This window comes from Pongo abelii, chromosome 8 (assembly GCF_028885655.2).
Source record: "Pongo abelii isolate AG06213 chromosome 8, NHGRI_mPonAbe1-v2.0_pri, whole genome shotgun sequence".
Lineage (NCBI taxonomy): Eukaryota > Metazoa > Chordata > Mammalia > Primates > Hominidae > Pongo > Pongo abelii.
Window position 1 is genome coordinate 18,691,194 of NC_071993.2, and position 23,429 is coordinate 18,714,622.

At 39.9% G+C, this 23,429-nt stretch overlaps 1 protein-coding gene across 18 annotated transcripts in view; it reads right to left on the minus strand.

Annotated features, from left to right (window-relative positions):
* Positions 1 to 23,429, minus strand: part of NSUN6 (NOP2/Sun RNA methyltransferase 6) — an 87,956-nt gene that overhangs the window by 35,100 nt on the left and 29,427 nt on the right. For 8 of the 18 annotated variants that reach the window (XM_054522021.2, XM_054522018.2, XM_063727498.1 and 5 more), the window contains 4 exons: positions 22,775 to 22,822; positions 18,515 to 18,624; positions 16,781 to 16,946; positions 12,223 to 12,304 (listed from right to left, as the gene is read on the minus strand). In XM_054522021.2, coding sequence (XP_054377996.1) covers positions 12,223 to 12,304; positions 16,781 to 16,946; positions 18,515 to 18,624; positions 22,775 to 22,822 — 406 coding nt within the window. Of the gene's footprint in view, positions 1 to 12,222; positions 12,305 to 16,780; positions 16,947 to 17,675; positions 17,758 to 18,514; positions 18,625 to 20,853; positions 20,971 to 22,774; positions 22,823 to 23,429 lie in introns of those variants that run through there. The other 10 variants (XM_054522024.2, XM_054522023.2, XM_054522025.2 and 7 more) reach the window with 5 other exon arrangements.

Consider the following 23,429-nt stretch of genomic DNA (forward strand, 5'->3'; position numbering starts at 1 on the left):
AACCAAGAATATAAGAATATAACTTTGCCATTTTGGCCACCTCGTCATCTAACTCTCATTTAAGACACCTTGTTTTATGCTGCTAAATCATCCAAAAGGCATGTTTGGGTCCCTGCTTCCACCACACTTCGATAGGAAATGAACTAAAATGCAAAAACAAACCAACAAACAAACAACAACAACAAAAAACCTCAAAACCTGGCTGTTTCTGACTGGAAACTAAAAATGTATTATGAGATTATACAACCAAAACATATCTCATCTACAGCCGTAAGTCGTATTAAATCATTAATTCGTTATTAGTATTAATTACATAAGGACTACTTACTATAGAATGACAGCCTTGAATAAAACAGAAGGAACAGTATCATAAAATAACCCATTTCTAAAATTACTTGGCAAGAAAAACAGAGTCTAATAAGCATGGAGTTATTTATTTGGTTATTTTGGAGACAGAGTCTCATTATTTTGCTTAGGCTGGGTTCAAATTTGGGATCCTCACAATTGTGCTTCTTAAAGGTTAAAGGTTTCAACTCATTCTTACCAAAAGACTGAACAATACATCCATTAGTACATCCTCAAGAACTGTGAGATGGCTGGGTGTGGTGGCTCATGCCTGTAATACCAGCACTTTGGGAGGCCAAAGCGGGAGGATCGCCTGAGGTCGGGAGTTTGACACCAGCCTGACCAACATGGAGAAACCCCGTCTCTACTAAAAATACAACATTAGCCGGGTGTGGTGGCACAAGCCTGTAATCCCAGCTACTCAGGAGGCTGAGGCAGGAGAATCACTTGAACCCCAGAGGTGGAGTTTGCAGTGAGCAGAGGTTGCGTCACTGCACTCCAGCCTGGGCAATAAGAGCAAAACTCCATCTAAAAATAAATACATACATACATACATACAAAAAAACTGTGAGATGGCTGCAACATTCTCAAGGGGAATCTAAGATCACCACTTTGAAACAACCTCAGTGGTGAGAAAGGAGTTTCAAACAAGCAAATTTCTTCCTCTGAATATATGAAGCATTAAAATCAATGCAAACAATTTAGGCACCCAAAGAGCTAAATGTCAGGCCTCTGAGCCCAAGCTAAGCCATCATATACCCTGTGACCTGCACGTATACATCCAGATGGCCTGAAGCAACTGAAGATCCACAAAAGAAGTGAAAATAGCCTTAACTGATGACATTCCACCACTGTGATTTGTTTCTGCCCCACTCTAACTGATCAATGTACCTTGTAATCTCCCCCACTCTTAAGAAGGTTCTTTGTAATTCTCCCCATCCTTAAGAATGTACTTTGTGAGATCCACCCCCTACCCACAAAACATTGCTCCTAACTCCACCGCCTATCCCAAAACCTGTAGGAACTAATGATAATCCCATCACCCACCCTTTGCTGACTCTTTTCAGACGTACCCCACCTGCACCCAGGTGAAATAAACAGCCCTGTTGCTCACACAAAGCCTGTTTGGTGGTCTCTTCACAGGGACGCATGAGACACTAAACACTAAAAATAGCTTAACTTACTATAGTTTATCCAGCAAGTTCTACTTATTTATTTTTGAGACAGGGTCTGGCTCTGTTACCCAGGCTGTCAGGGTCTCAAGTCTGTCACCCAGGTTGCAGTGCAGTGGGACAATCACGGCTTACTGAAGCCTCAACCTCCTGGGCTCAATCAGTCCTCCCACCTCAGCCTCCCTAATAGCTGGGACTACAGGCACACATCACCTCACTCAGCTAATTCTTTGTATTTTTTTGTAGAGACAGGGTTTCCCCCATGTTGCCCAGGATGGTCCTGGGCTCAGGTGAGCTGCCCACCTAGGCCTCCCAGAGTGTTGGGATTACAGGTGTGAGCCAGTACACCTGGCAGCAAGTTTTATTTATTACAAAAATATTTAAATTGAACTCCAAGATGAAAACACTAATACACGTTTAAAGCGGCTAAAGATTAGGTGATTCTTTATCTAGAGACAGCTGGCTATGCTTCACTCCTAAAAATGATAACATTGATGGATTGGCCAAAGATTATGTAAGTTTCCATTCAAACATAAGAAATATATTAAGAACTTTCTGATTTGTAGTAAGTGAAAAAATATAAAACAGCCCATGTGATGAGGCTTAATTAAATATTCAAATAGCAGGCTTATTTTTATTTTTGGAGACAGAGTCTTGTTCTGTCACATAGGCTGGTGTGCAGTGGTGCAATCAAAGCTCACTGCCACCTTGAACTCTTGGGCTCAAGAAATCCTCCCACATCAGCCTCCAGAGGAGCTAGCACTACAGGTGTGTGCCACCACACCTCACTAATTTTTTTAAATTTTTTGTAGAGATGGGGTAGCACTGTATCGCTTGTCGGACTTCTGGCTAAGATCAAGTGTAGAAATGGGGTCGCAGCATGTTGCCTAGGCTAGTCTCAAACTTCTGGGCTCAAGTTATCCTCCTGCCCTGGCCTCCCAAAATGCTGGGATTACAGGTGTTGAGCCACTGTGCCTGGTGACACAGTTTTCTTAAAATAATTTACAACCTTCCTCTATAATATTCCTTTACACTGGTTATGCAATATAATCACCTGGTAAGCTTAGAAAGAAAAGTCTGGGCCTTATCTAGTAAAATCAAGTCAGAATTTCTAACACTGGAGCATCCGTGGTTTCAAAATCACCCTAGGTGATTCTAGTGGGCATGGAGCCACGCACCACTGCTGGACTACACTGATTACCACTTAGCTGCACATTAGAATCACCTATGAAAGCTTTCACACATCTGACCCAGGCTCTAACCCAGACAAAGGAAGGCCACCACAGGTGGAACGGCCAGGCAGGAGTATTTATTTAATGCTCCCTAGATTGTCCAACCTCTTTAAATTGTTTACAAAAAATGAGGCAATTAAAAAATTAAGTTTCAGCCACCATTTTTTTCTTCCAGTGAACCATGAATATAACTTTGAAAACAGTTGCTGTATTTAACTGTTAACCATTTATTAATTAGACAGTTCAACTGAAGGGCATCTAATACTTCTTAATTCTGTGGATTCTGTTTAGGCAATTTAAAAGTTTCTGATTTTGAAAAACCAAATGATATAGTACAGTTGTAATTTTAATGATTGTGTATAACACTTCTATTAACTTTACAAAATATCTTTGGGTAATTTGAGATGCTAAAATTAAAAATAATCCCTTATCACTAGCCACTCACCATACACCCCGCTCACCACTAAAAAGCCCCCATCACAATGTGAAGCTTTTACATTGGCTGTTGGAAGCCACAGAGGGTATAGGCTTGGGGGGATAACAGTTTTCCAGGAAAAGGCAAGAGGCATCAAAAACCAAACCAAAACGAAAAAAAACCCACAAATTTCCCAAATACTTTTCCAAGAGAAAGCACGTAATTATGTCCTCCTGTCCTGTACAATAACTTCAGTAATCACATAGAATGAAAAAAGAGGCCAGGCGCGGTGGCTCACGCCTGTAATCCCAGCACTTTGGGAGGCTGAGGCAGGCGAATCACGAGGTCAGGAGATCGAGACCATCCTGGCTAGCATGATGAAACTCTGTCTCTACTACAAATACAAAAAATTAGCCAGGCGTGGTGGCGGGCGCCTGTAGTCCCAGCTACTCGGGAGGCTGAGGCAGGAGAATGGTGTGAACCCGGGAGGCGGAGCTTGCAATGAGCCGAGATCGCGCCACTGCACTCCAGCCTGGGCGACAGAACTAAACTCCACCTCAAAATAAATAAATAAACAAATAAATAAAAAGAAAAAAGAGGCCAGTTGTGATGGCTCATGCCTGTAATCCCAGCACTTCCAGAGGCGTAGGTCGGAGGACTGTTTCAGGCCAGGGGTTCCAGACCAGCCTGGGCAACATAGTGAGACCTCATCTGTATAAAAAAATTAAAAATTGGCTTCGCATATAGTACTGTGTGCCTATATACTCCCACCAGCTCCTTGGGAGGCTGAGGCAGGAAGATCACTTCAGCTTGGAAGGTCAAGGCTGCATGAGCCATAATCACACCACCACACTCAGCCTGGGAGACAAAATGAGACCCTGCCTCAATAAAACAAAAAAAGAAAAGAGACTACTACATGGCTGGTGCAGCGGCTCACGCCTATAATCCCAACACTTTGGGAGGCTGAGGCAGGTGGATCCCGAGGTCAGGAGTTTGAGACCAGAATGGCCAATATGGTGAAACCCCACCTCTACTAAAAATACAAAAATTAGTTGGGTGTGGTGGCACACACCAGTAATCCCAGCTACTCAGGAGGCTAAGGCACGAGAAACTCTCAAAACTGGGAGGCGGAGGTTGCAGTGAGTGGAGATCATGCCATTGTACTCCAGCCTGAGTGAAAGAGCAAGACTCCATCTCAAAAAAAAAAAAAAAAAAAAAAAACCTAGCTGCCTAACTCTTGTGCCTAGTAGATAAATTTCTTCAAGGTGTAACTACTTTGGCCACTCACCTTATGAACTACCTCATCTTCTCAAGTTAACCAGTTACTGAATGTCATTCAAGAAACCGTATCAGTTTTCTTAAGTTATAAACCAGTGCAGGCTTGAGATAATACATATTCAAAGTGCCTAGCACAAAACCAACTTTAAATCAAAACTGGCATAGATTCCTAGGAAGAATAAAAAATGTTATCTTGCAAGAAGATGCAGCTCATGATTTGGGTATCTTTTCCCTGTATTTTAAAAGATATTTTGAAACACGCCAAGAAAAATGGAATTTTAAGTTCAAAATGAAACTACGTCACAGATTTCTCTGTGGGCCCAGATTTCAAACGGCAGAACTGCAGGAAAGCAGCAAAACAGAGTAACACCTAGATTTCAATCGGAACCCTTTGTTCCAAGGAACCGAGTGTTTCAGTGTATGTTCAGCTCCCTTTATCTTCAGAGCTCCTTCCTGAGATGTGGCAGGAGTAATTTTCCTCTCTAGTGAGGAAAACCAAGTGGCTGGGCTAAGACATAACAGTTATGAGCAGAACTAAGAGCAGGAAACAGGGCATTAGAGCTGAGGTTCCCTATATTACTGCTGGATGAGTTTTGGGGGTTGGGGTAAAGAAAGACTTTATTCCCCAAACTAGCTGGATTAGCAGCCCCTCATTTTTTTATAAAAGGAAATAAGGCTAGGTGTGGTGGCTCATGCCTGTAATCCCAGGACTTCGAGAGGCTGAGGTGGCCAGATCACGAGGTCAGCAGTTCGAGGCCAACCTGGCCAACATGGTGAAACCCCATCTATACTAAAAATACAAAAATTAGCTGGGCACGATGGCGGGCACCTGTAATCCCAGCTCGGGAAGCTGAGGCAGGAGAATTGCTTGAACCCAGAGGCGGAGATTGCAGTAAGCTGAGATCGCGCTACTGCACTCCAGCCTGGGTGACAGACCAAGACTCTATCTCGGGTCAAAAAAAAAAGGAAATAAATCCATCAAGATGCTGGGAGAGAGTGGTATTGTGAGACAGGTAATTCCCCCTTCCTGGAAACACCATTGTGTTTCGCTCTGTCACCCAGGCTGGAGTGCAGTGGCGCAATCTCAGTTTACTGCAACCTCCGCCTCCCAGGTTCAAGTGATTCTCCTGCCTCAGCCTCCCAAGTAGCTGGGATTACAGGCATGCACCACCACATCCGGCTAATTTTTGTTTTCTTTTGTTTTGTTTTGAGACAGAGTCTTGCTCTGTTGCCCAGGCTGGAGTGCAGTGGCATGATCTCGGCTCACTGCAAGCTCCGCCTCCCAGGTTCATGCCATTTTCCTGCCTCAGCCTCCCGAGTAGCTGGCAATACAGGCGCCTGCCACCATGCCCAGCTAATTTTTTGTAGAGACAGGGTTTCACCATGTTAGCCAGGATGGTCTCGATCTCCTGACCTCGTGATCTGCCCACCTCGGCCTCCCAAAGTGCTGGGATTACAGGCGTGAGCCACTGCGCCTTGCTTAATTTTTGTATTTTTAGTAGAGACGGGGTTTCACCATATTGGCCAGGCTGGTCTTGAACTCCTGACCTCAAGTGATCCACCCGCCTTGGACTCCCAAAGTGCTGGGATTACAGGTGTGAGCCACCGCGCCCGGCCTATGGTGGGTTTTGCATACTCACAGGGCAGCCTGGCAGCCTTTGGTACAGTCCAGTCTCTTACCTACTTCCAGAAAAATCTATTTTTGCTATTGGGTCTTTTCAGAGTCTGAGTGGGTTGGAGGGTATATCAATGAGGGATGCATTTGTCTCTCAGCATTTTTTTGAAACTACCAGTTACTCTTGCATAGTATTCCATCTCAACAAGGAAGTAGCTACAAGTGGTAAGTCAAAGTTATTTACAAGGCTTATCAAGCTAATATCAGACTAATAAGCACTTACTGACCAAAATATACCACCTCTAGGTAAGTCCTAGCCTATTAATGCTTTTAAAATTCACAATTAGGTCGGGCGCAGTGGCTCACACCTGTAATCTCAACACTTTGGGAAGCTGAGGCGGGCAGATCACTTGAGGCCAGGAGTTCGAGACAGCCTGGCCAACACAGCAAAACCCTGTCTCTACTAAAAATATGAAAATTATTCATAGTCAACCACAGGTGTGGTTGACTCATGCCTCTAATCCAGCTTCTTCAGAGGCTGAGGCATGAGAATCGGTTGAACCTGGGAGGCGGAGGTGGCAGTGAGCTGAGATCACGCAACTCTGTCTCAAAAAAATAAAATAAAATACAGAATCAAAACAGTGGACAGATGGTTTATTCATTTACTCCACAAAATGTAATGAGTGCTTACTATATATCAGACATTGGTCTATGCACTAGAGTTAAGAAAGTAAATAAGATCTCTCTGCTCAATGGAATTTACATATTGGTGGAGGTGCAAGAACAGGACTCCTGAACTGTGTGCATGCTTTTTTTTTTGAGACAGATTCTTGCTCTTGTCACCCAGGCTGGAGTGCAGTGGCGCGATCTCGGCTCACTTCAACCTCCGCCTCCCGGATTCAAGTGATTCTCCTGCATCAGTCTCCCAAGTAGCTGGGATTACAGGCGCTGCCACCACACCCAGCTAATTTTTTGTGTGTGTATTTTTAGTAGAGACGAGGTTTCACCATGTTGGCCAGGCTGGTCTCAAAAAGAAAAAAAAAAAAGAGAGAGAGAGAGAGAGTCTCGTTCTGTCACCCAGGCTGGAGTGAAGTGTCACAATCTCGGCTCACTGCAACCTTCCCCTCCCGGGTTCATGCCATTCTCCTGCCTCAGCCTCCTGAGTAGCTAGGACTATAGGTGCCTGCCACCACGCCCAGCTAATTTTTTGTATTTTTAGTAGAGACGGCGTTTCACCGTGTTAGCCAGGATGGTCTCCATCTCCTGACCTCATAATCCGCCTGTCTCAGCCTCCCAAAGTGCTGGGATTACAGGCGTGAGCCACTGTGTCTAGCCGAGAATCTCTTTAAAAAAAAAAAGTGTAGGAAAATTGTTTTATACTATGTGGATTAAAATTAATTTGGGAATGGGCTCCTACAGGCCAAATCTGGGATAATTTCAGCACCAAAATAATTAAATACAGTAATGAACTATAAACCATTGAAAAAATAGGAATTTGTGAGTGTACGCTGTTAATAAATAAGTAAATAAAAAGGGAAGAAGGGAGGCCTCTTATACTGAAGTGCCCATTCCTGACTGGCAAAGTTGGAAAATCATTGTTCTGTAACAGTAACAACTAGCTCAGGCAAAAATCATCAATGGATGCAAAATCGAGGGGGAAATTTGAATTAAGAGCAGGATTTGAAGGATTTTTTAAAGTGTCTCCCCAAAGACTGGTTATTAGTTACAAGGGGGAGAAAACATAAACATATGTGTTGTGGTGAAATCAGTTGGCGTCTAGATAGGCTGTCAAAACAAACATCACCAGTAAGGGACACATGGCTGTGGTTTGACTCCAGATGTGACACTCTGAGGCTTACACGTCAACTTTTGTTGCACACATGGAAAACATCCTACAGCATCAATAAGTAATGGTAAGGGGGTGCAACAGTATGAAACATCATACAACCTAAGGATTCTAGCAAGTTTTCTTATGACAGGGATCTAATAAAAAAAATACATTCAGCCTACAGAAATAATGGAAGCACATGAGAGACAAACATCATTCTCCAAAATGGAACAATTCTATTAAACAACTTATGACAAAATGGAAACTTTTATTATAAGAAATAAAAGTTGACTGAAGATAATAAGTGAGAATGCTGGATCAGAGATGGACATGATGGGGGAAAAAAAGAAATTACACAAGGCCTAAAAGTGTTCAGCGCAGTGCCTGATGCATAATAAATATTTTTAAATTATTGGTCATTATGTTAGAAAAAAAAAACTAAAGTGGACACTTCTTTGTATGATGGTTCCCAAATCTGGGTCTGTACCACAATACTCTTAAAAGTGCAAAATATGTAACTTACCTGCACGTTGCGCACATGTACCATAGAGCCTAAAGTATAATAATAATAATAATAATAATAAAAAAAAAAAGAAAAAAAAAAAAGAAAGAAAGCTTTCCCAAAAAAAAAACAAAACAAAAACAAACAAACAAAAAAAAGTGCAAAATACACAAACAGCAGATTCCTGTAGGCCTACTCACAATCTCCAGGGGGTTATCATGTACCCCCTGATAAGGACACTTCATCTCTGTGGTATTCTTCGCAAAAATCCAACAACCCCAGCCTAGATGAATCCAAAACGAGAGACATTCAACAAAATACCTTAGTCTCAAAACTGTCAAGGTCTTAAAAACAAGGCAAGACTGAGCAACTATCGCAGGCCAGAAGAGACATCACGATTAAATGCAGTATGGGATCCTGGATCGGATCCTGAACATAAATAGGACATTATGAGAAAAACTGGTGAAATCTGAATACCAGCTGGAGTTTAGGGTAATGTGATATTCACAGCATTTGGAGTTATGTACGTAACATTCATAACATAGTAACACACCAGTGTTGGTTTCTAAGCTTTATAAAATGTACCATGGTAGTATATTACCCTTAGGAGAAACTGGGTGAAGGGTATATAGAAATGACTGTCTTTGCAAATCTATAATTCTAAAATTCTATTCTGTAATTCTGAAATTATTCTTAAATAAAAACTTTTCAACCTCATGAGAGGAAGTAGGAAAAAAATCTTTATTAAAAAGAAAATCCAGGAATAGACTCTAGGTACCTATATTACAAGTTTTTCAAGTGATTTGATACATACAAATTTACTGCAGTCTTGGTCAACGGTGTGATTAAATTATAAAATTTGTGAGATAATGAGGCTCCCTGTGTTGGCTGAGACCTATGAAAGGCTTGGGCATCTTCCATATTAGATCTAAGCTAATCAATTCCTAAAACCAAAACGAAAACTGCCAATTATGGCTACCAGGAGCTTCTCAGCTGTTAGAGAAGTAAAGCATGGATACTGACAAAAGCAAAAATAATTTTCAATTTGTTATTAAAGTATCAGCATCTATTGCAATGATTTAACACTATTGAAAAGTATTTTCATTTAGATGATGCCTCTCACATGATGTACTTTCAGGGACTCTCATTTAATCCACTTTATAGTCACTTGAGTTTTCAAGTATGTTTGCCTGAAAACAAAGGCAACTTGTTAAAACATTCCAAATGTGTTTTATATTACTATTATATGTAAATATGAAACTTGTTCTATTTGTGAGAATCATTATGTATGTAAAAATTCAAAGATAATTATCAATTTTTAAAATTCCACATTCTTCTTAAACTTACTCTTCTGTACACTCTTTCAGAATTTTCCTTAGAGAAACGAATATCACCTGGTTCTGGTCTGCATTGAATTAAGCTATTTAGATTTTATGGATCAGATAAGACCCAGTTAAGAATCTCGTAGTTCTGAACCAGTTTGAAAAGGAAGTTATAACACAAAAAGATCAACTAACTAAACACTGACCACAGAGTTTTTGGGAAACCGTCGAAGAAATTGAGAAATTTAATGTAATATGTGAATTGCTTAAAGTCCTTACCCCCTGAACTTGGAACTCATTAAATCTAAATTAGGACCCACGAACTGCATTTTCAAAAGGCCCTGCTGGTGATTCAGATGCAGCTCTACCAAGGGTTACATCTGGAGCATTGGCATGGGGCCAAGAATACAGGCTTGAAAGAAATCAGAAAGACCTGGATTCAAATTTTGACTGCAAATTTTTACGTATGCAGCACACAGCAAAACCACTCCTTTAATCACTGAAAAACTACCAATGCCTACTACAGGCTATACACTTTACTTTTCTAAGCCTCTGTTTCCTTATCTATGAAACTGAAGGTTTGTGAGAAGTAAATGAAATAATATATGTAAACACTCAGCTCAGTACATGGACTACAATAAGCAGTCAGTGTTAGCTGTGATTACCATTAGTATCCCTTATAAGTTTCAATGGCCATCAGAAACTGGCCATCAAAATAGATTACATAAAATAAAACAGCTTTCACTAGAGAAATGACAAAAAGTTAAACTCTGCCCTCAGAGGCAAAAGCTTCATTCTGGCAGGAAATTCTTACGCCCCTTGCTATTCGGTGACAAAGAATATGGCTCTATGGTAGTCTGGACAGTATGAATCACAAAACGACTCACAATATTTCATAAAGTCATCATTAAAGTGATTTTAAGGTGAAGGAGTGCAGCTATAGATAGCAAAAAAATGTAAAAAGAAAATTTGCACTATACTAGATTTCTCTTTTTATAGAGTCAAAACTAAACAATGACCAGGCACGGTGGCTCATGCCTGTAATCCCAGAACTTTGGAAGGCCAAAACAGGAGTATCACTCGAGCTCAGGAATTAAGACCAGCCTGGACAATATGGCAAAACCCCATCTCTACTAAAAATACAAAAAATCAGCTGGGTGTAGTGGTGCATGCTGTAGTCCCAGCTACCCAGGAGGCTGAGATGGGAGGAGGATCACCTGAGCCTGGGAGGTCAAGGCTGCAGTGAGCCAAGATGATGCCACTGCACTCCAGCCTGGGTGACAGAGTAAGATCCTGTCTCAAAAAAAAAAACAAAAAACAAAACAAAAAAAAACACTCTAAATTATGAGATGAGCAGGTACTGTCAAACCAAAGACAAAACTAACATTGCATTAAACATTAACTTGAAGGAGTGCAGGTATCACTAGCAATGACTCAGGGCTACGTTGCCAAGTGAACACAAGTGTTTGAAAATGAATTATATAATAAACAAGCACAAAAAAACTCCACTGAAACTAAAATTAGGAAACTAAAATCCCCAAAATGATTCATAAACAATTATATGTTAGATTATATACCCTAATGTGTTAGAACGTCACCAATGTGCAAACAGATAATAATAAACATCCGTTTTTCTGTTTGTTCACACCAGAAATAATCCCTGATTCATAAAATGTCTGTTGGCTAAATACTTGGCAAAGGCCAGGTACGGTGGCTCACACCTATAATTCCAACACTTTGGGAGGCCAAGGCAGAAGGATCACTTGAGGCCAGGAGTTTGAGACCAGCCTGGGCCACAAAGTGAGATCCCATCTCTACAAAAACATCAAAAAAATTAGCGGGGCATAGTAATGCACACCAGTGGTCCTATTTGCAAGGCTAAGGCAGGAAGATCGCTTGAGCCCAGGAGTTTGAGGTTACAGTGAGCTACGAATGTATCACTGCACTCCAGCCTACACAACAGAGTGAGAGCCTGTCTCAAAATAATAATAATTATTATTATTATTACTGGACAGAGAAGGTGGGGCAGCACACGGCATTTGAACTTAGGTTTGAGTTCAGATACCACCAATTACCAGGAGTGTGACATAGGCCAAGAGTCCCAACAGATCTGCTCTTCAGTATCTTCATCTTATATTGTGAATTATAATAATACTACCAAACCAGCAGACTATAACAAATCAAATGGTTTACTAATGGAACACCACACATGTATATCAAATGCATGCAATATTCAGGGATTAATATTTTGAGATGGAAAGCAGTCATTTTAATCAGTTATTAAATCACCTTTGGGCAAAGAAAGACAGAAAAAGTAGTTTAAAAATCAAATGAGAAAAAGAAAAGAAAGGAGAATGCTTGTAAAGTTTTTTCTTACTGCTTAACCAAAGGTAGATCAGTGTATGAAAGCAGACCACAGAAAAAATTTTAAATTTAAAAAAATCCTAGATTTCAAATAATTCACTGATGTATGTTTCAATGTCACTAAATATTTTACTTTTATACATACTTACCTGTAAAAATAAGTAACGGGGCAGTACATTGTCAAATGAAGGGCTGAGATATACTGGTTCTGTCATTCTTATGCCCATGCCTCTGAAAAACAGGAAATCTAACATTAGTCTGTATAAATTCCATGGCCTACACAAACTATGTTTCCAGAAACATTCTCAAATAGCCTGTCAAACATAAGATGCTCTGTCTTTTTAAGAACTCTTTTGGCCGGGTGTGGCGGCTCAAGCCTGTTATCCCAGCACTTTGGGAAGCAGAGGTGGGAGGATCACTTGAGGTCAGGAGTTCAAGACCAGGCCGACCAACATGGGGAAACCCTGTCTCTACTAAAAATACAAAAAATTAGCCAAGCGTGGTGGCGGGTGCCTGTAATCCCAGCTCCTCAGGAGGCTAAGACAGGAGAATCACTTGAACCTGGGAGGCAGAGGTTGCAGCGAGCCAAGATCGCGCCATTGCACTCCAGCCTGGGCGACAAGAGTGAAACTCCGTCTCAAAAAAAAAAACTCTTTTTACTCAACAACGAAATACATAAAGTAGTCCTGTGAATTGTCTTTGAATTTTTACCTGCAGAATAGGAAGCCATCAGAACTAAAAAGGAAAAAGTTACATAAAATTTTTCATTTAAGCACAAATGTGTTTCTGTAGAGATTTGAACAGACTAAAAAGCAAATGCCACCTCATTCTTTACTACTTTCTGTCAGCTCTTTATAGAATAATTGCCTGGTACTGACACAATCCCAAGGATAACCTTTTCCACCTTTGACCCATTTTAGGAGTGGCATTGGAACCGATCAGAGCAGGAAGGGCCAGGACCCAGATGGCCTGGTGGAGAGTGACTCATCAAGACAAACATCACAATCTCAGAGATGTTGTCAGAGGCTACAGAAGCAAAGAAAGAACACTCAAATCCTGTCAGACAAAGCCAAGCCTGCCCTTGTGTGTCAGGCCAAATCAGACAGAGCAAGCGAAAGGAAAAGAAATCTGGAGAAATCCAAAGAGTTCTGGGGATTAGGACGGCACAGAAAAAAGTATAGTCTAATTAAAAGGGAAGTATAAATATCAGGATTTAAGCCGGTACAGTGGCTCATGCCTGTAATCCCAGCACTTTGAGAGACTGGCACAGGAGGATCACTTGAGGTCATAAGTTTGACACCAGCCTGGGCAACATCTCTACACAAAATTTAAAAAATTACAAAGGCATGGTGGAGTGTACCTGTAGTCCCGGCTACTCGGAAGACTGAAGCGGAGGGATCCCTCGAGCCCAGGAGTTTGGCGGCTGCAGTGAGTTAGGATCCCGCCACTGCACTCCAGCCTGGGCGACGAGCACCCAAATAAATACAATTTTTAAAAAATGTTTTTTTAAAAATCATAACTTATACCTAGTTTAAGGGTACAATCCAAGGAGAGACCCATTAGGATGAGCAAAGATAAAGTCTTAGAAACAGTATGCTAGACAAGTTCATAGCTAGCTTATGGAACAGCTTACGAGTTGATCTTGGCAGAGATGCATCTACACGAATGGTGTGTACTCTATCTAATGTTGGCAGGATAAGTTTATGTTGGTCTTTAGGGTAAAGTAACGTCAGTAGATATCTGTGGACTATTACTGCAATGGTATGACTATAAACTCCCCTCGGTTTTGTTGTTGGTTTTATTTATTTATTTATTTATTTTTAGACACAGGGTCTCTGTCACACAGGCTGGAGCACAGTGGCACAATCATAGCTCACTGCAGCCTCTAACTACTGGGTTCAAGTGATCCGCCCACCGTAGCCTCCCCAGTAGCTGGAACTACAGGCACACACCACCATACCAGGTGTGTGTGTGTGTGTGGACAGAGTCTCACTATGGGGTGTGTGTGTGTGTGTACAGTCTCACTGTGTTGCCCAGACTGGCATCAAACTCCTAGACTCGAGTGATCCTCCTGCCTTAGCTTCCGGAGTTCCTGGAATAACAGGTACAAGCCACCATGCCTGGCTCCCTCAGTTCCAACAGCCTTTAGCATACAATAAATGCTGACTCCTTTTCTTCCTCTTCCCATCCCTTTACCACCTTACTCATTTGTTTACCACTTGAAATCCATGAATGTACACTTTTAATCAGAGGTAAAACTCAGTTGCTGCTCCAGTCAGGACCAAATCAAACCACTGTATCCACTTCCAAGGCAAATATCCCCTGCTCCTGAGCAGAAAATATACAAACGAAGCTTCTGAAATGTCACTGACTCACATTTGAAAGCCAGTCCTGGCTGGGTGTGGCGTCTCATCCCTATAATCTTAGCACTTTGGGAGGCCAAGGTGGAGAACTGCTTGAGACCAGAGTTCAAGACCAGACTGGGCAACAGCAAGACCCCCATTTCTATGAAAAAAAAAATTAAAATATCAGCTGATCATGGTGTCATATGCCTATAGTACTAGCTACTCAGAGGCTGAAGTAGGAGGATCACTTGAGCTCAGGAATTCAAGGTTATAGTGAGCTTTCATCACACCACTCCAGCCTTAATGACAGAGAGAGACCCTGTCTCTAAAAGAAAAATCAAAGCAAGTCAGTCCTTTGTTGTGACACCTGGTACTCTTACCTTGATCAATACCCAGAATCTACAACTATTATTGAATATCTTGAATTCCATAGTCTGATCACTCCATAATTTAAATGACTTTCTGACTTGCAGGACTCCAGTCCTCTAAAAAATACTGAAACTTGAAAATGTTCATGCCTGTCTTCCTAACTCAGTTCCTAACTACCACTTTAGATTCTGGTGCTCTTCGACTATCTCCTTCTGACCATGCCTACCAGAACAAGTGAGTGCTATAAATCACTGAACTTAAAATAACATAACGAAGAATAATTTAAGCCAATTATTATTCAGGTATGAGATTACATGTTTCTTTAAAAAATACTTTTGTAGCCACATATCTCCATATAATAATGCAAAGTACAAGAATGCATATGTTAATACAGTCTGTTAGTAAATTAATCTGCCTCCATGAATCTATGAATGATTCAACTCACCTGGAATTCAAGAAAGCAAAGGGCTGAAATTCACTAACTGAATAACAACTGTACCATTAGTTGTGTTGGTTTAAAATTTTTTAAGGAATATAAATAAGAAACAGGGTGTACATGTAGCATTTCTGTTATAGCAGCCTGCTTCTTCCACCGGAAGAGACAAAACTTCCAGCAGTATAACTGAATAACTTGAGTTTAAAAACCAATTTCTTTTTCTTTTTTTGAAATTCTGAAGTCTCGCTGTGTCACCCAGGCTAGAGTGCAGTGGTGCAATCTTGGGCTCACTGCAACCCCCCGGGTTCAAGCGATTCTCCTGCCTCAGCATCCTGAGTAGCTGCGATTACAAGCACCTACCACCACACCTAGCTTATTTCTGTATTTTTAGTAGAGACAGGGTTTCACCGTGTTGGCCAGGCTGGTCTCGAACTCCTGACCTCAAGTGATCCGCCCACCTTGGCCTCTCAAAGTGCTGGAATTACAGGAGTGAGCCACCACGCCCGGTCAAAAGGTGGCTGAAAGTTGGTTGCCTCCTAACTTCCACCAACAAAAAATTATTCAGAACATTGTTCAGAAAACATTATTCAGCACAATAACTGGAACAACATCAAATAACCTAAAAGAATGAAGAGTATACCATTAACAATGAACTAATGGAGGCAGTCAAAATATCAATTATCTATTACAGGTCCAAAGATAAACATAGCAGATATATGCATAATCTTTATATTCATGAAGCCTTCTAAGGAGAATAAAATCTTTGTTCTTGGCCATTTGGAAAGTGCTGCTACCTAGATCTAGGGAATCCAACAGTCAACTTCTTCAGAAGAACGAATGAATTTCAACTACAAACCCAAACTGTTGCAACATGAAAAACTGTTCCACCAATCAGGGATATCGTCCAATTCTAAATGGAGAAATTCACAGCTTTCAGCATGTCTATGTCAGCCGTGAACTTTGGAGTAATGGAGCTGTCCACAGAATTCAAAAAGCCTAAAAAAACTAAGTAAAATAAGAGCCCGGATTTTCCACCAATTTATTTAGGGCCACTAGCAATCAGGAATGATTTAGAACAGACTATATTTTAATTCAGTTTGAACTAACCTAAACATTCATTTTTAACCACAAATACTCATGTGAGTGATAGGTTTCTGGTAAAATTTATTTTTAATTAAAAAATATGTTTAATTTATATTAAAATTAAACTTTTTCTTGACAAATAAGAACGTTAAGAATGATCTGGATAGATCATCTAATCATTCTCCATCCTAGTGAGCACTGTTTTTCAAAGATGCAAAATATTTTGAAAAAAATAAAATTCAGAAGGACAAGTAAAATTATTCGACAATTAAAATGTAACTGGTTGCTTAATGAGGCTCTTTAATTTGATCAGTTACCCTTTTTGACCAAAAATCATGCAAATATGGGTTAAACAATTTTTTTCCAGTTGGATTTATACCAAAAAAAAAATTTCATATAATGCAACTAGATACATTTTACATTATTTTTAATTTTCATGGACCCACAGAAAGGATGCTGATTTCCCCAAAGCACCTGATGACATACTTCAGTTCAGGTAATCCACTGAAGATTTCTTTGCGGCTTAGTTCAGAAATCCCATTTCCAAGAAATACTTTTGTTCCATCAAATTCTTTGGCTCCTTTCTTACATTTTCCTTTAATATCAGAGTATACCGAAATAACATCTCCAGCTTTCATAACTAGAGAAAGAAGAAAATCAGATTACATTGATTTATACTTTGGCAGAAGAATCGTAAAAATTCTTTGAGCTAGACTGGTGATCTCTAGAGGCATCAATAGTGGGCATGAAGCAGTTCAAACTGGCTCATTATCTCAATTAATCTTTAATAGAAAATCTGACTTTTTACTTTAAAATATTCCGTAACAATAAAACTCAATGAAGAATCTTTTTCAGTGAAAACAAAGAAATAGAACAGCTTCAAAACATCCTACCCTCAACTGGAAATCTGTAGCTGAGCCAAATTATTTCCCCCAAGCCTTAAAAGATTTCTTATAAATCTTGACATCTCAGCTCCAACCTCAAAGTTCTAAGTTTCCTTCAAAAGGACTGTTCAAAAATGTACCCTAAAATCCTTCAAAGAAATATTTCTAAATCCCATAACCCTGTTTGTATTTGCTATTTTGATGTGACAGCACAATTAAGGCAGAGACTTTAATGATAAGCATATATAGTCATTCATATATACATATACACACACATGCACACATATATACGTGTGTGTATACACTTAGAATACCTTTTACAGTATACAGTGTACAGAGCTGCTTTATATGGCTGATTAAATCCAGTTTTTGTAGGCATTTATTTTCTGTAACAACTCCCAGTGTTATTTCTAATGGGAAATTATATTCCACCTCCAAAAAACATTTTTAAACCTAATCTATCATAAATTTATTTGGTCTATTACCTGACAACAGTAGTGAACAGCCTATTAGCTAGAGCTAAGAGAACTGTTAAAATCATGTAGATCAGATGTCAACACACTTTTCCTGTAAAGGGCAAATAAATATATTAGGCTTTGTAGCCACATAAGGTCTCTGTGGCATACTCTTCTTTATATATGTATCTTTTCACAACATTTTAAAAATGAAAAAACCATTCTTAGCTTATGGGCCACACACAAACAGACATGGGCCAGACTTGGCCAGCAGGTAGTAGTTGACCCAATTCTGATACAGATCAAATTATTCATTTCAAGGACACCATAACTGAGGCCCAGAGACTCAGTAAGTTTTCTACAGATCAAAGCAAATGTTTCTTGATTTCAAGTCCAATAAGGTACCACTGAACCACAGTGACTAACTTACTAAGCATATGTAACACAGGTATGTCACCAACTGGGTGAATACATTAAGAATATTAAGTTTCATCCCAGTGTTCAGATTCCAGGTTCTGGATGTTCTCTCACTAATGATACGACAGCTTTCTGAGGTTTTAAGGCAATGCAGTCAAGAAAACAAAACAGAAGTTCACTGACCTACTCTCTCTATTTATCAGTAATGATCCACTAAAACAGCCATCATCACATACATCCTTACTTGGAAGGAAAAAAAAAACTGTCAGAAAACCTTATATGATGACTAGTTTGTTAGTCCTTATCGGATAAAACCCTAAACGCAAAGCTGGAAAAATATCCGACCAAAGAAAATTTGGAATACATCTTAGTGACAAATCAATAAATTTTCCATTTGAAAATGCACATAAATGTTAGAGAACCTTAAAGACAAATCTAAACATTATACTTACATTTTGACGCTGACACAATTCCTGGGGCATAGACATGGGCTCCTCTTAAAACTGCATTGCCACACTGGGCTCCAACAATGGCTTCACACTGTTGTTTTTTAATATTCTTTCTAGAAATGTAAGACACGAGAAGTTTAATAGTAACATACCTCCAATGCCTACCAATTTTTCCCGTGTTCTATCTGAACTCTAATGCCTCTTTAGTCTTAATTGTCCTGAATACATAAGAAAAAGCTGAAAACAGAGGCATACATATAGAGGAAACAGGGAAAACAGCAACACGAAGATGGGCACTTGAGAGGAAGAAAAAAATCTAGAGGTCCATCTGGTGGAAGGCAATAAAGCGGCACCAGAAATTGCTTAATCATTTAACAAGCATTACTGTTTATCACAGCATTAGGAGAAAAATAGACTTTCTCTGTCTTCAAAGACCAAAATACAAAAATACACAAGGAATTATAAAAACATTTCTAAAGTGGTAAATTGTTGCATGGTAAATTATGAATAATTTAAACAAGACAGGAAAAGAAGATAAGTCTTTTTTCCTTCCTTTGCTGCCCAACCTTTTTGAGTCTTTTCCAATTTCTCACATCCATTTCTTAGACCACTAAAATCTGTATTACTTCAACACTCAGGGTTCCAAAGATCAGGGACCTAATGTGATCAGCCCTAAGTAAAAACCCTTAACACTGAGTCTCTAATAAGCTTCCTTGGATGTGCTGTCACAACTCATTGCTGGGGGAATGAGGTGCATCCTGTCTTCAATTCCATGATCGCCAATTCATCAAATCTTACTAATTTTTCAGCTTTATACCCACTCCTTTCTGGTCCCAAACATTCTCATTGCTCATTCTCTGCCTACTTCTCCCCGCCAGGTTCCAAAACATGCGACCATCTCTCCTCACCTTGCATTCTATCCCTTGGCAATCTCATGATTTCAATAATCACTCACAAAAACAATCCACAAATTCTAATGTTTAGCCTTTCTAGATTTTTTTTTCTTTTTGAGACCAAGTCTTTCTCTGTCACCCAAGCTGGAGTGCAGTGACACAATCTTGGCTCACTGCAACCTCTGCCATCTGGGTTAAAGTGATGCTCATGCCTCAGCCTCCTGAGTAACTGGGATTACAGGTGCTCGCCGCCACACCTGGCTAACTTGTGTATTTTTAGTAGCGACAGGGTTTCACCAGGTTGGCCAGGTGGGTCTCGAACTCCTGACCTCAGGTGATCCACCAGCCTCAGTCTCCCAAAGTACTGGGATTATAGGCATGAGCCACCATGCCCAGGTTAGACTCTTAATTGGTATTTCTAATTACCTATGGACAGCTATATAGAGATGTCTCACAGTTACTTCAAACTCAACAAGTCCTAAACAATATTAGTTTTCCCTCATCCATTCCTCCACTCCTTGGCAGGATCCCAAATCTTTTCATCCTGTTTCCAATCTTGAATGAGGCGTCATTATCTGCCCAGATAACCAAACTAGATGCCTCAGTGTTACGGTCTAGATGTGTCCCCCAATATTCATGTGCTGGCAACTTAATCCCTAGTGCAACAGTGTTGGAATATGAGGCCTATTGGGAGCTGTTTAGGTCATGAGTGCTCTGCCCTCATGAATGAATTAATGCTATAATAAAAAGGGCTTGCAGCAGTGAGTTTGCTTTCTCTTGCCCTTGTGCCCTTTACCATGTACGGATGCAGCAAGAAAGCCCTCACCAGATGCAAATGCCTTGATCTTGGACTTCCCATCCTCCAACACTACAAAAAATAAATTTATGTTCTTTATAAATTACCCAGTCTCAGGTATTCTGCTATAGCAGCACAAAATAAACTAAGACACTCAGCGTCATCTTAAAGTCCTCCTAAGCCTTGACATTGTTTGATTTAGGAATCAAGCTATCTTCTAGTTCTGATAGGTCTTGTGGGCCTATCTCCTGATGTTGGACACATATCTCTTTGTGATTACTGAAATAGCTTCCTGCCTTTTACCACTGGTTTCAGATTTTCTCTATGTCTTTGGTGTTCTGCAGCTTCACTCTGAAGTATGTAGACATGAATCTATTTTTACTTTTGGCTTCAAGCTCACACTTCTTAAATTTTTCATCAATGATAGAAATTCATAGTCATTACACTTGTGATTATTGTCTTTCCCCCATTATTCCTATTCTCTATACCTGGGACTCATTAAAAATATAAATGCTGGTCAGGTGCAGTGGCTCACGCTTGTAATCCCAGTTACTTTTGGAGGCTGAGGCGGGTGGATCACATGAGGTTGGGAGTTCGAAACCAGCCTGACCAACATGAAGAAATCCCCGTCTCTACTAAAAATACAAAATTACCCATGCATGGTGCCGCATGCCTGTAATCCCAGCTACTTGGAAGGCTGAGGCAGGAGAATCACTTGAACCCAGGAGGTGGAGGTTGTAGTGAGCCGAGGTGGTGCCATTGCACTCCAGCCTGGGCAACAAGAGCAAAACTCCATCTCAAAAAAAAAAAGAAAAGAAATGTAAAATGATTTTCATGACTCAATTTCACTTTCATATTTTTAATTTCTCTCTGCTGCGTTCTAGATAATTTCCTAAGAGTCATCTCCTAATTCAAAAACTTTCTCATCAGTTGGGTCTAATCTGCTGTTTAATTCATTGCATGAGTTTTTAATTTTAATGATATTTTATTTTTAGAAATTTGTTTTCAATTCTACCTTTTTATCCTTAGGGTCTTTTATGTTTTACTCTTTCATTTGTAATCATTTTAAGAAAACTGTTTTGTCTACAGCCATACCACTCTGAACATGCCCGATCTCACCTGATCTTGGAAGAAAACTGTTTTTATAGTCTCTGCCAGAGAGGTCTATTTGTTAAAAGTTCTGAGGGAAATCCAATCCTGCAGCTTATTATATATGCTGATTCCTACTCATAGTGGTTTGATTCCCAGTGTAGCTTTTAACAATGCCAAGTGTTTGGCTTGGATTGAATGAGTGCTGCTCCAGACTGGTGTCACTTAGTTTTTGCCAAGCACCCAGGAATTGGCTTGGGACCAAATAGTTAATTTCCCAGTTTGCAGGTTCCAAGACAATTTAAGTTGCAGCAATTTGCATTCCAGACCTTTATGACGGAGGGAACTTACGGCTGCACATTCTCAGAAACACATTTTTCTCCAACCTATATCCTAAGGCAAGAAAGACCTACTTTTAATTACTGCCTTGTAATGACTACTGGGTATTTCTTACCCTTAATGTTAACATTTAATTGTTTAAACCAAAGACCCTAAATTTAGAAGAAAGACCACCTCCTTTCCCATACCTTCAACCCCCCAATATTAGCTCACATGCTTGCTGTTCTCTTTTCAATTATTCTGCATTCCTAACCTCTAATATATGAACTACATTTTTAATCACTCAACTACATCATTTTGTGGCCTACTGTTCTTTTTTACTTAGCCCTCCTCGGTGTATGTAGCAAAAACATCTTCATGTTATCTAATTCACCATACATATTACTGAAGCTAAAAAACTCTGAAATACTTTTCTAACTTTTCTCCAGGTTTGCAATTCAACTTTTGAAAAAATTTCTGAAACTTTTGACTGTAAGTTGATGTAAGAAACACACTTGATAAAAGAACTTATTTCAAGTTTTCATATCATTTGAGAACTTGATATAAGAAACTACACATACATGTCTGTGTGGTATAACACATAACATTTCATTAAATGTTTTTACTATATGCAATGCAATATATTATAAAACATCCCATTTATTTTTTAAAATATTCATTGAAAACATTAAATTGATTTCACAAGTTACTAATGGGTCATGAACTCCAAGCAGTTTGGAAGACTACTACCACTATTATATTTCTAACATACACATCTAATCATTACTAATAAAAAAAATTTTTTTTTTTTTTTCAGACAGAGTCTCGCTCTGTCTCCCAGGCTGGAGTGCAGTCGCACCATCTCAGCTCGCTGCAAGCTCCACCTCCCGGGTTCACGCCATTCTCCTGCCTCAGCCTCCTGAGTAGCTGAGACTACAGGCACCTGCCACCATGCCCGGCTAATTTTTTGTGTTTTTAGTAGAGATGGGGTTTCACCACGTTAACCCCAGGATAGTCTCGATCTCCTGACTTCGTGATCCCGCCTCGGCCTCCCAAAGTGCTGGGATTACAGGTGTGAGCCACCGCGCCCGACAATAAAAACTCTTTAGCTTCTAAAGTCTATGAAAAAAAAATTCCTTAGTACGAAAAAAACTTCATACTTCATACCTGCCTCTCCCAACTTCTTCAGTTTCATCTTCCACACATCCCCCAACTCTGAAAACAAATAGCCAAACCTGATCACTTTTATCAGCAGCCACCATATTTTCATGCATTCATGTCTTTCCTCATGCCTTCTCTCTGCCTAGCATAACCTTGCCCACCTTAACAGCCCTTCGGCTTAATTTCTCCTCACCTTCAAGGCTCAAATGAAATAATATCTGCTTAGAGAAAATACTTAACAATTTCTTTGTACTCAGTCCTTCCTATTCTATGCTCCAATGGCATTTAATTTATACTTCTACTGTGACTATCGTAACAGTCTGACTTGTACCAAAGTCTCCTGACTTTAGACTATAGAACTATGTCTCATTCATCTTTGTAACACCATCACATCTCACATATAGCACAAATTCAAAAACATGTTTTGTGGAAGTGAAATCTGTAGTGTTAGATTTTATGAAAATAACATGGAGGGGAAAGGATGAATTCTGGAACAGAGAACTGTGCAGAAAAAAGTTAACATAGTAGGCCTGATCTGTTATCTTTGAAAAGCCTGCTTACAAGGCTGGCCCTTGACTGACATCTGGGAACTGAGATTTCAGGAGGTAAGAGTGGCTCACTGTGCCTGAATTATTAAACTATGATTTATGGTAAATACCAG